The 12,127-nt window shown below is 56.3% G+C and overlaps 6 protein-coding genes across 6 annotated transcripts; 1 reads left to right on the top strand and 5 right to left on the bottom strand.

Annotated features, from left to right (window-relative positions):
- Positions 1 to 496: 496 nt before the first annotated feature.
- On the bottom strand, positions 497 to 1,031 carry PG986_015077 (uncharacterized protein; the record flags this gene model as incomplete). The annotated part of the gene is made up of 2 exons (XM_066851299.1): positions 497 to 535; positions 624 to 1,031. The coding sequence occupies 2 exons, from the start codon at positions 1,029 to 1,031 to the stop codon at positions 497 to 499; spliced, it is 447 nt and encodes a 148-aa protein (XP_066692388.1).
- A 910-nt stretch (positions 1,032 to 1,941) lies between these two features.
- PG986_015076 (uncharacterized protein) lies at positions 1,942 to 3,276 on the top strand (the record flags this gene model as incomplete). The annotated part of the gene is made up of 3 exons (XM_066851298.1): positions 1,942 to 2,253; positions 2,317 to 2,671; positions 3,032 to 3,276. 3 exons carry the CDS (start codon positions 1,942 to 1,944, stop codon positions 3,274 to 3,276), a joined length of 912 nt encoding a protein of 303 aa, XP_066692387.1.
- Positions 3,277 to 4,300: 1,024 nt separating this feature from the next.
- Positions 4,301 to 7,217, bottom strand: PG986_015075 (uncharacterized protein; the record flags this gene model as incomplete). Its single annotated transcript, XM_066851297.1, has 5 exons — positions 4,301 to 4,913; positions 4,992 to 5,418; positions 5,492 to 5,811; positions 5,865 to 6,433; positions 6,474 to 7,217. 5 exons carry the CDS (start codon positions 7,215 to 7,217, stop codon positions 4,301 to 4,303), a joined length of 2,673 nt encoding a protein of 890 aa, XP_066692386.1.
- A 1,149-nt stretch (positions 7,218 to 8,366) lies between these two features.
- On the bottom strand, positions 8,367 to 9,713 carry PG986_015074 (uncharacterized protein; the record flags this gene model as incomplete). Its single annotated transcript, XM_066851296.1, has 2 exons — positions 8,367 to 8,940; positions 9,364 to 9,713. 2 exons carry the CDS (start codon positions 9,711 to 9,713, stop codon positions 8,367 to 8,369), a joined length of 924 nt encoding a protein of 307 aa, XP_066692385.1.
- Positions 9,714 to 10,323: 610 nt separating this feature from the next.
- Positions 10,324 to 10,925, bottom strand: PG986_015073 (uncharacterized protein; the record flags this gene model as incomplete). Its single annotated transcript, XM_066851295.1, has 2 exons — positions 10,324 to 10,400; positions 10,469 to 10,925. 2 exons carry the CDS (start codon positions 10,923 to 10,925, stop codon positions 10,324 to 10,326), a joined length of 534 nt encoding a protein of 177 aa, XP_066692384.1.
- Positions 10,926 to 10,933: 8 nt separating this feature from the next.
- PG986_015072 (uncharacterized protein) lies at positions 10,934 to 11,919 on the bottom strand (the record flags this gene model as incomplete). Its single annotated transcript, XM_066851294.1, has 3 exons — positions 10,934 to 11,071; positions 11,128 to 11,195; positions 11,805 to 11,919. The coding sequence occupies 3 exons, from the start codon at positions 11,917 to 11,919 to the stop codon at positions 10,934 to 10,936; spliced, it is 321 nt and encodes a 106-aa protein (XP_066692383.1).
- Between the last annotated feature and the right edge of the window lie 208 nt (positions 11,920 to 12,127).

Below are 12,127 nucleotides of genomic sequence, written 5' to 3'. Positions count from 1 at the left end.
CGATTAAAAAACTCTCGCACAGCCCCGTTTAATATATATACGAAACGCCGGAAATCTATCCCTTTGGCACGCACGGTCCTAAGGGCCGGATAACGTTTTAAAAAACGGTACACTTATCGTTTACCGATAAAGTGATCGACCCCTTTTGCAAGGAGGATGCGCTGAGCGTACATGCGAAACAGCCGGTGCGTTGGTGCGTAGCTTAGGCTGGCCTGGAAAAGGGCCCATTTGGCCAAAAAGGTCTCTTCGGCAAGGGTAAACAACTATAGAGCCTTATACTTCTCTTTTTTATTAGGGTTCTTCTTGATTCGGTTGCGAAGGGTGCCCCTGTTGACGTTGTGGTCTTTGGCCGCACGGTTGATGCTTCCGCCGGCCAGCACGGCCTGGACCGCCTGCGCAATGCGTGCTTCTTTGGTCATGTTGGTGGTGGTGAAAAGAGGAAAAAAGAGGAAGAGATTGATCTACTTCAATTGGGAGACGAGTGAGATTTAACCCTTTATATACTGTTGTTGTTGCTCAGGGGCTTTAGAATCATCTGAAATCAGGAGGGGTCAGTGAGGGGGGGGTTGCATCTTATTGGAAGTAACTTGCATGGTTATCCCGGTTAGAGGCAGCTGCAGGACCTGGTTCGCAGATTGCAAGCGCTGGACGACCTGTTGCACTTTTGGCCGGTCGAACACATAGCTGAGCTTCTTCTTCTTGCTAAGTAGCCGCTGCCGCCATGTAGCAGTGTTGTCGCAATTCGCCAGAGCAGCCAGCAGGGCCTCTACGGCCCGGAGCTCGGCCTCGCAGGATTGGATGCTCGTCGTGATTGCCTGGCCATGATGATTCGGGCCGGAGCGAGAAGAGGCCGCAGCCGCTTTGATGATGTTGAGACTGGCTGCGAGCGCATCATTTTGCCGCTTCACCGATGCCAGCTCGTCTTGGCGGCTCTCGACGGCGTCGAGATAAATAGTGATGCCGCTGGTGACCTGAAGGCCAAAGGATATGAGGCCGGCAGCCGAAGCAGCTAGGCTGAAAGCCTCGGCCATGTTTCGTCAACAGTGAGAGACGAACTCCAAGTCCAAGAGAGGGGAGAAGACAGGGGGTGGTGAAGCAGGCCACTAGACCACGAGGGCGGGTCGAGAATGTCTGGAGGAGAAAGTGGGACTCCGGTAGTTGTGCTGATGCTGACATACTTATGAAAGAGGGGGCAACGGCAAGGCTCTGCAGTGCGCCGGTTTAGGGGCGCAGTCGGGCTGTGTAAGTACATATGCAGGTCAGCCCAGCCTGACAGCTCAGCCCACGGAGGATAAAATATTGCCCGATGTTACATTCTGCATTACAACTTGGCCATGGAGCTGCATTTCTGATATTATGCCAATGGAATTAGGTTATTCTGAGATGTATAGTACGACACACTCAAGTGGGAGCAACGCCATCGTCATCAAAGAGATAGACAGACATAGTCAGCAACCGGGGATCCAGTTATGCATCTCCCAGAGATGACTCGAAGCCAACGGGAGCAACATTAATGATTACTATGGGATTGGCGTTAAAGATAATCAAGCAACCCTGGACACTTGAAAAATACTGGTCCCGTCTCGGATACCGTTACGACTTTCTTTCCCCCTTTTTCTGGTTAATTCCCTTTTCCTCCTTTTTTTCTTTTTTCGACTTATACTGGCAGGCCAGCAGAAGAAAATGACTCAAACAATAGCAATAAAAACCCGTAGACATCCTTATTATCCACCTCTCTACATATAAAGGTCTCCCTCCCTTACTATGCCACTCTAAGCGCAGTTCTTGGCGTAAGTGCCCCAGTAGGCGTAAGGGGTCACGTTCAAAGTGTTGAGCTGCTTGTTGTAAAGGTAGCAGTTGCTCCAGTCGGAGAACACGTCGTCGCTGTACGCGACGCACTGCGCCTCGGCCTGGCCGCGCTTGCGGCAGTCGCCCATCTTCATGCCGCTGAGGACATTGTACCAGCCCTGGGCCCCAGCCCTTGCGGCCGCACTCGGCGGACGGCGGGCGCGTGGCGTGCAGCGACGTCTGGCAGGCCGTGTTGGCATTCTGGGCTGTGGTCCGCTGCGTGTTGCACGTGTTGGCTTGGGTCTGCATCGTCGCCTTTTTCGCCTGGCACGCCGAGTTGCTGCGCCTGGCGCGCCGCGTGCTCGGCCTGCAGGTCGCCCTCGCGCTTGGTGCAGGCCTGCTTCTCGCTCTGGCACGCGAGCTTCTCGGTCAGGCACGCCTGCCTCTCTTCCTCCTCGCGGGGGGGTCAGAGGCTTGCCGCCGCCGCCGCCGGTTTCGCGTTCCGGGATGGGAGGGGGCACGTAGAAGGGGGTCATCCGCGTCGTGGATCTCGTCGACGCGGACCATTTAGCAGACGCCCTCGCGCATTATGTCCTTGCCGCACTGGGTGCCGACGATGCACTTCTTGGTGGGCTCGTGGAAGCTGCAGACGGGGCGGGCCGAGACCTGGCAGAGCTTCACGCACTCGGCGTGGCTGTTGATCCCTTGGTGCACGTCGCCCTCGCGGTAGCGGCCGCGGCGGTCCTCGACCGTGTAGCCCGGGCTGACGGTGAAGCGCTGGCCCTCGGGGCAGTCGTCCCCTTCCATGGCGGCGGCGGCGGGCATGGCACGGAGGAGGCCAGGGAGGGCCCATGCTGTCGAAGGCTTCATTTTGACAAAGCAAGTACAGATAATTCGCCGAAAGGCTTGGTTATTGGGTAGGCATCAATCAGAAAAGGGTAATCTGTCAAATGGTGATGGGTTTCGAACGTGGAGCCAATGGACCGAGGAGCGAAGTGCCCCTAAATATGCTATTCGAAGCTGCTGACCTGAATGAAGTCATCTCGCTGCGGAAGCCAGTGATTACCGTTTTCTGTGTATATGAAGAATTAAGCTTTCCAGGGGCCTATGTATGGGGATATTTTTCTTTCCATTATGTATGCCGTGCCGTGCCGTCCTGTGCCCCAGCCTTTCCCCGCGAAATTCAGGTTGACCGGGGCATATTCAACAAGTCAATCTTGCATTGAGTTACTGCTTGTCTCAGATCGCGGTATTCGTGCGAGGACCAACTTCCGCAGCCATAATGTCGTTGCCCGTGTTCCAAAACCTAACCTACGCCTGCAGAGCTCTGTTGCGTCCATCCGATGCCCGCCTCGGAAGGCTGGGCATCTGCACCTGAACTGGGCGTACTCTAAATATGAACTGAGCCCTAAGGTCAAGTTGAATTACATCACACCCATTCCATGGAGTTCGGGCCGCGCAATTCTCAATCAAGACCCGGGATTCTGAAAACATGCTTTGCTCTCCTGGCCACGGTTGACGGAGCCCGGTTCAGGCTCGTGCTGCCTCAAACGTAAACTCGAGCCCCTTTTTGGCACTGGCCCACGGCAACATGCAGCGATGATGGGATGCAGAATGTGCGGAGACCAATCCACTACGGACTATATATATGACCACCATTTCCCTGAACAATCACACAGAGGAACTATCATCATCTTCTATGTTCGCATAGTTGGCTCGTCTGATCCTCCATCACCTCCACTCGGCCATTGATCAAAATGGCACGTTTGTTGAAACAACTTCCCCTCGTGTTCCTGCTTGCCTCCAACGGCAGGGCACAGGACCCCCTCCAAAGCCAGCATGAGTCCGATCTCATGAAAATGCCCCCTCGTCCGTCTGCCCGCGCGACATGGAGTTCCGCGACGGCGTCTGCGTGCTCCTCGCGGGCCCGTCCTGCGCCGACCCCAACCTGATCCCCACCAAGCACGGCTGCGTCTCGCGCGTGCCGCCCTAGTGCCTGTCCCCCGACCTGTCCCCACGGCCCAACCTGCAACGGCGGCAAGCTTTGTCAATGGGATGTGCATCGACACCACGGCGCCCGAGTGTCCGCCGGACACCATCTTCGAGGGCGATCGCTGCGTCGTGGGCGCGCGCGCAGGGACTGTGTGGTTATGGGCTCTTGCCCCGAGGTGCGGCAGGTGCGCAAGGGTGCCATGCCGGTCTACTAGACCACCATACACCCTTCCCCCTGAATTGGTACAACACTCTGTCATTCGTATGGTGGATCACGTACCCGTTTAAAGATTGGTTATATATACTAGCACTGTAGATATCCAGATCTTCCTGGCTTGGGCATTTGGATATCCCGCCACCACGTTCCTTGACTTACTGGGCTGGTTCTACGACGCAGCCGCCCCCCCCCACTTGTGCCCGTCCCCTCGCAAAAACCGTCGTCTCCATCGAGAATTATCCCCTTCTCCATTACCGACTCGGAGCCGTCCCATTGGCGTACTCAATCGAAAACGCCACCGTCTCAACAACATCCCAATCCCCCCACCACCGCCTCGTCCCCAAAGATCCGCAGCGCGCTGGCCACCATCCGGTACGACCCGGGCGGCAGCACCGTGCCGTCCGCCAAGAGGCCCAGGAAGTAAGCCCGCTGGTCCAGCGCGGCGAGGTACCGCCTCGGCCACCCGGCCAGCGCCCCCATGCACGGGACACCCGTCGGCGTCTTCATCGTGTTGTTCCCGCCCTTGGCCGTGCCCTGCTCGTCCAGCGCGACGACGTGGGCGTGCAGCAGCCGCGTGCCCATGATGGGGCTCACCAGCATATTGGGCAGCCGCCCCTCGTCGTCCGTAGACGGCTCGAAGGCCGGGTCCTGGACAGATCTCGGCAAGGTGTAGCTCGTGTTGGCGTCGACGGGCGAGCCGTTAGCGGCGAGGAAGGCGCTTCCCGGCGTCAGGATGGGGGCGGCGCGCATGCTGCCCACGACGCCGAGGTAGGGGAGCACGAGGTGCTCGTCCGCGCGCGTGCTGTTGATGCTGACGTAGCCGCTGTAGACGGGGAGGCGGGTGGCGTTGACATTTTGGGGCGGGACGACGGTCACGGCGATTTGGGCGGAGCCGCCGGCGGGGATGGTGACCACACTATACAGGCAAAGCACGTTAGTCTCTCTCGTCCGCGACAAAAAAAAAATGTTTTGGAGAGGGGGTTTGATGACTTACTCTGGACTAAATGTGAGCTCGGCCCAAGAATCCACTGTAGGGTTGGGATACCCAGCCAGCACATCCCCACTGAGCGTCGAGACCTTCGCATACATGGACAGCGCCCTCATATGCCCGATCTCGTACGTCGCCTCCTCCGCGCCCGCGTTCTCAATGCTGAAGGTGTGGTTCGCGACGAAGTGGTCCGTGTCGTTGAGGCGGAGCGCGTCGACGTCGAGCAGGGTCTGGGCGAAGACGGCGTCGTAGGCCTGCACCAGGCCGGACCCGACTTGCTGGACCGGCGCCAGGATGTCGTGTTTGGTCTTGCCGTCGAACCAGGGGAGGGGCTTGGAGGTGGCGGAGAGGATCCTGTTGAAGAGTTTGGAGTCGAGCTTTCCTCCTCTCGCTTCGCCCATTAGGGCGATCATGCCGGCCACCAAGGGGCTTGCTGTGTTGGGAATGCACCATCAGCACTTCGTCCTAGCGAAAGGAGGGGGGGACTATAGGAAACGAGGACTTACCCATTGACGTCCCGCTCATGACGCGATAGCTCCCCATGGCCGTGGGATATGTCGAGAGGATCCTGCCGCCCGGCGACGCGACCTGCGGCTTCGGCTCCAGCTCCCAGTTGGGCCCCCACGAGGTGAAGCCGGCGGCGAAGCCTCCCGTCTCATGGTCCTCCAGCTCGACCAGAACTTCCTCGGTCGAGTTCTTGTCGGGGATCGTCACATTGACCTGGACCCCGCGGCCCAGCATCTCGAGCCAGGCGGCGCCCTGGTGGGGCGCGACGGAGATCACGCCTTCGATGCCGTCGGTGTAGACGAACTGCTCGTCCCAAGATCTGTTATGAGTCTTAGTAACTTTGTGCGACGTGTATGGGGAAGCTCGACCTACGTGTTGGAATATGCGTAGTATGCCATGTATCTACCCCCCTTTGCCCGGATGTTCTGCCCCTGATCGGGCGGGTAGCAGTTGCTCGCCCGCGCATCAGGCACCACGCGCAACAACACGAGCTTGTCCGAAAGATCCGGCGTATCGTCCGGAAGCGGGCTGCACGCATCCGTGACGGACTCGGTGTCGTTGCCGACGGCCCAAAGCGGGAGGGTCAAAGCCATCGCGGGATAAGGGGTCCCAGCAAAGAAACCGTAGACGTTCTCCTCCGACTTGGCTTGGCCCTCGTCCGTCGTGTAGGTACCGCTCGAGACGAAGATGGGGTCGTTCTGGTTCTGCACCGCGGCGACGGACTCGACGCCCAAGCCGCTCGCGGGGGTGGAGGGGTTGAACATGCCGCGGCCGCCCGAGTTGCCGCCACTCACGATGACGGGCACGCCGGTCTGCGCGATACGCGACGCGACCAGAGCCCAGGGCTCGTCGCCCCAGCCGGCAAAATCGTAGATGCCGTTGGAGCACTGGATGATGTCGGCGCCGTCCTCGAAGGCGCGAATAAACGAAGCGACGAGGATCTCGTTGGACCCGACGCCCGCGCAGTTCCAGCACCGGTACGACCACAGCTTGGCCCCGGGGGGCCGCGCCCGAGAAGCCGTACTTGTTGTCCGCGGCCTGCGCCGCGATGGTTCCCGCGACGTGGGTGCCGTGGCCGAAGCAGTCGTCGAAGGGGTCGGCGTCGGGCTCGGGCTCGCCGCCGCGGGGCGCGTCGCCGACGAAGTCCCAGCCGTGCTCGACGAGGCAGCCGGGGCCGAAGCAGCCGCCGAGGGCGGGGTGGGTGTAGTCGACGCCCGAGTCCATCATGGCGATGCGGAAGCCCTTGCCGGTGATGTTGAGGGCGTGCAGCCGGTCGATCTGCGTCATGAGATGCGGCATGAATGTGTCGGACGACGAGAAGTCATCACCGTCGGCATGGGACTCCTGCCGTTTCCGCGAACCTTGAGAAGGGGTTTTGGTCTTGGGTTCTTCTGTCTTGCCTGCATCGAGCGTCATGGTCCGCACTGGCCAGATGGACTTGGCCGCAGGTTTGGCTGCGATTAGGTCCATGAGTTTGGAGGAGTCATGGCCCGCGGAGTCCAGGACCTTGAAGGAGGCGCCGTTGAAGATCTTGGAGCTGCTGCCCATGCTCATGCGCTCCTCCGTCTTGATGCCGTGCTCGCTCGAGAGGGCATTGTAGAAGTCAGTGAGGCTCTCGTTGGCCTCAAGCTCGACGATGTACGAGCCATGTACTGGATTGGCTGTGGCCTCCGCAGTGACGCGCACGACGGCGAACAGGGCGCAGAAGACGGCTGAGATCCTCATCTTGCCGGTCTTCGTTGGCAGTCGCGATGTGCTGGGCTGAGAAAAGTCCAACAACGCATGTTGGTTATAGGCGCGCCTGGCGGTGTTTATCTACCAACACACGAAAAGCAACCCTTGGCCGATGTAATCCGGAGAATGCTACCTTATCGTCAACACGAGCTCCCCAATGCCGGGGAGCGGGGACCATCCCAGCAAATTGTGGATTGTGCTGCAGATACGGCTCGGCGCATCGCCAGAATGGGTATGGTGGAGACCGGAGCATGAAGCCTATTTCGACCACGGCGCATGGGGGACGCCCACTTCAACTTCAAAGCGCATGTCTCTCGAGCCACGGACGTTAGTGCGAACAGGACTACGGAGTACTCCGGGTTGTCTTCGTCTTCGACTGCCGCAAGAGTGTGCTTGAAGGAACACGTTTTTGATCAGTGACTTGCCTCTGGTGGAGATACGTTAACAAAAGAAGAGCTGTCTCATAAATGTTGCCTGTCCACTGGTGGGTTAGTTACATGGTGTGTGAAGGTTGCAAGTCAGTGTTTAGAGCACTCGTCCGCGTGGAAGATAGCTGAGAAGAGAGCTCTCGAGAAGTAGAAGAAGAAAAGAAGAAAGAAATGCCACGCTGCGTCCTTGACGCGTCAATGTTGGTTTACCAGGTGGTCTGCTTGCCGTTTGCTCATTTGCTCATCTGCATCTGTTATTCGCTTCAGTGGGGGAAAGGGTAGGGTTTTGCCTGTATGTCTGGCCTCGGATGAACTGTGTCTATTGTATGGCTCTCATCTCGAAGTGTGGTTCTCTCGAAGTGTATTACCCTCAAAGTCTCGAGCTGTAGTGTAGCAGGTCCTTCAGTGTACTAGTCCTGTGGTGCAGTAGTCCCGCAGTGTGGTAGTCTCTTAGTGCAGCTCCGCGGACTGTGTGGTTGCCTCAAGGATGTGTGGCTGTATATAGACCGTGTGCTGACTTGAGGACAGACATGTGCGGTTGTTTTAGGAGTGGCTATGTATGTGTAGCTCTCGGGAAGACGTGTGATTATGTGGCTGTCTGGAAGAAGTATGGTATTTCTCCTTGTAGTAGAAATGCAATGGCTTGGAGAGAATATGCTGGTGTGATTGCTTGGAAGTATAGTTGTAGGTTACCCAGAGGACGAGTACTTGTTTAATATGTGTTTGTCCGGAAGACGTGTGGTTGTCTGAAAGATGTACGATCGCCTGGAAGACAAATGTTGTGACGAAGATTGTGGTTTTCCGGCAGTTCAGAGGAATACGAATGTCTTGTGTCTTGTGTACGGTGCATTGTAGTGTTGCGGTCTTGTACGTCGATGCCCGCGTCGAGTGATTGGATGCTTGATCTGCGGCCGTACCACGAGACTGGTGACTGATGGAAGAACCAGGACCGAGAAGGCCTGTCGGCTGTGCCGTTTGGATTGCTGTAGAGATCGGGTAGATTTGGGACTCTGTAGCCAGCGTTGACGAGGAGTGTTCGAGGCGTTGTGCTCCAGCGTAGGCAGTCTGGCAGTGTGCGATCATGCGTAGAAGCACGGGGTGGTTTACGAAGAAGTCTGTGACTGGATGGAGGATTGAGGTGGATTGGAAACATTCCCGGCTCTCGACAGATGGGTCGGTCGGAAGACCATGCAAGTTCAACTTGCTTGAATGAGAGTGACAGAAATTCCATTGGCTTGGTACTGACAGGTGGCGGGTACTCATCTGCGTCCACCTGACGTCGAGCACTGTAAAACTTGAAGATAGGCACGTCGAGTACATGGGACTAGGCCATCACCAAGCTCACGAGCACGTTCCAGTCAGGGTTTTGGCAACAGGTCAGAATATTTGATATGTCCAACATAACAGGTCTGAAACGTTCTTGCAAAGGCGGCCGCATGTGCCGACCCCTGCACGTAGCACGTACCAAACGGCATGCTCAATTGCCACTTCAGCCAAGACGCGTGCCGAATGCGAACCCATAGCCGACGGTCCTCCAGCTGCAAAGTAAACTTGTTCTGTCGAGCACCCGTAGTTTAGTACCCATGCGAAGTGTGGCATTTTCGTTTTGGAACTTATGTGGTGCCATACACACGTTGCCAAAAGTAGCAAATCCAGTTTCGCATTTCTTCCATCTGCCACATCAGGTGAGACGCCTCTATTCCACACACGTTATGAAGGAAGCCGCGTCAGACTGTTGGCCAGCAGTCACATATTTGGCTTTCTCCAAGGCCCTATCTAATCCCTTCTCGATATCTGGAATGCTGGACTGCAAGGTCGCGCGCTCCTTAGTCTTCGTGGTCAGTTGCTTGAGCCGACTGTCCAGAAGCCCATCCTTTCGGTCCTGTGCCCAAGCGGCACTGCAGCCAGAAATCAAGAAGATTTCCAGAGTAGCAAAGATGAGGACCAAGACGATCTGTAAAAAGATGACCCAGCCCTTGGCGAGTCCAATGGTGGCGAGCCCAGCAACCACGGTGTCCATAGATTGGGAGGTTTCGTAACTGACAGGGATGACCGGCATTTTGAGTGATTTAGACAAGGACGTTGGTGAGGGCGAGAGGTTCAGGGTTTAAGTCTGGTTATATTTGGATGGTATTTGGGCTTGTAGGATAAAAAGGGTTGGGTAGAATGATGTCCCCAGTTCTGTGTGAATAGCTGGTACTTATGGATTGGATAGGTTTTCGAAGGAACTTCCTGGGTAACTGAAATAATGACCTAAAATGTCTTGAGAGCCTGTTGCTTCAAAGCTCGCACTCCCCATTATCTGGTTTTGGCTCAATAGAAACTTTCCCAGTTAATGGCAAAACCTTGGCTATTATGACCTATGAACCAACAAATTAGCTATGAATTACACTTGCAGCCCAGCACCTAAACTGGTAGAGTTATTCGGCCACCAGAAGTAAGTGAGCTAGTTATATCAAGCCAGTAGCCGCCGACACACCTAGCAATACTACTAGTGTATAGCACTTGGAGTAAGGATCCGTTCATTGAAATTATCTACTGTACACCCTACAGAATAAGAATGCTAAATACATAATGGACTATCTTGGCTTCTGGAGACGCCTTCGTCCCCGAACAGCCGGGCAACTTGTGTACCGAAGCCCAGTACAGTTTCCGGAGACCAGGCCAAGTTAGTCCATCACAGGGCTGCTCTCATTGATGCCTGCTTCGAGATCCTGGTTCTGCTGTGTGCTGCGACGGCGCCGAGCTGACGGATACTAATCATCGCCAGGTGTAACCAGGCACAAACCACCAATGACCGGACCCAAAACGTACATGACGTAACAAATCTGTGGCCGCCAGACGAAAAAGACGAGGACGTTGAAGCCAGCGACAGGATCAGGAAAACAATGGCGAATCCGGAGACATCCTTCAACCACAACCTGCTGGTTGGGTAACCGAGGGCCAGACGAATCGACAGGGCGGCTGTGCAGGTTGCACAGCAGGCGGCAAACAGCAAGAGGTGGGCGACCCAATCCTCGTCCTTCCACGAGGCGGCACCACCGATCTGCGCGGCTGCGACTGCGAACGTTGCACCCGCGGCGAGCAATGCCCAAGCGTTCTCTTGGGGCTTGTACACCCCGAAATGGTCACCGATCCAGCCGGCAAACACGACGATCCGTGGGCCGAAGCCACGGTGGTGAACGACAGGCAAAATTCCCTGCAGGATACCCCAGATGCACAACCAAGCGGCCCCGAGCCGTTGCCCGACAGGAGATGGTGCTGAAGGCATGGCGGCGACTACACGCGCACCCACACGAACACCGGGGAGAGAGAGAGAGAGAGACTAAGCAGCGGCAGCGGCTGCTGCTGTGGCTGTGGCTGTGGCTGCGGTGATGGTGTTGCCGGCGCCGCGTCGGTGTTGTTGCCATCGTTGGCCTGAAATCGTCAATATCAGCCACGGCGCCAATCGGAGACCAAGCATGTTGACTTACGGCATCCTCGTGGGTAGTGTGGGCATCCTCGGCCTTGGCCTCGTCCTCGAAATCGGACTTGCAGCAGACTTATCAGCAGACAGAACATGCAGCTAGCGCACCCAAAGAAGGAAATGTGATGTGAAGGACCGCCATCCGAATCGTTGCTTGTGTTGATATCAGGTATTGTTCAAGTGCAGAGAGAGGTGTGTAGGAGACTTCGATTCCACTGACGTTCAAAAGAAAAGAAAACGGGCAGCTGCAGGTGGGTGCTTATCAACCATCAGTTATTCCGTTACCAGAAGGTTATGCCAGAGAAAATACGCGTGGGATTTTATTGTTACCCCACTGAGTGTGCCATCGTCAGGCAGGGCATCAGATCTCCAACCTGTCGTTTCGACCCAACGACGTGGCTTTCCGCCGGGTGGAATCTTTTGGTCTGCTTGAGGACACCGCCGAGTGTAATATATATGAGCCATTTCCTTCATCTACTCATACAATAAACCCCAACTCTGATCATGCGTGGAGAGAACACGGCACTGCCCTTGACCAGACGAACAAACCCCGCGGGCCATTATTGTAACTGACAAAACAACGTGTTGTACGGTAAGTGTTTCACCAGTTCGTACAAGATGCAATCGGAGTTCGAAGGAATCAGGCAATGCCCCTTGGGCTCGGATGTCGCCATTTCCACGCACAAATATACTCCGAGTGTTTCCGCTTGCCGGACTCGGGGACATCTTGGGGCTGCTTCGTCTCCAGCGCGAACGGCCGGTGCGGCTGAGCCGGCGCCACTAGCGAGGCTGGTTCCATGAAGCTCAGGTCTCCCGTAACGGCAAGGCGGCTCAGATGGATAAGCCAGTTCGGTTGAGATCCTAGATCTGTATCAGGGGGCTGTGGACACTACGAGGTATTCCCTGTACCGCATGTTCTTTTGTTACTTGATTGGGCACTTGATACTGTGATTTAATTTAATAAATAGCTGTCAGATACGTACTTGGTTGGTTGTCTGATGCTTGTG

The sequence above is a fragment of the Apiospora aurea genome (assembly GCF_038362705.1).
Source record: "Apiospora aurea strain CBS 24483 chromosome Unknown utg000011l_segment0_segment0, whole genome shotgun sequence".
Taxonomy (NCBI): domain Eukaryota; kingdom Fungi; phylum Ascomycota; class Sordariomycetes; order Amphisphaeriales; family Apiosporaceae; genus Apiospora; species Apiospora aurea.
The sequence above is the reverse complement of the archived record's forward strand: the minus strand, read 5'-3'. Positions and strand labels throughout refer to the sequence as shown.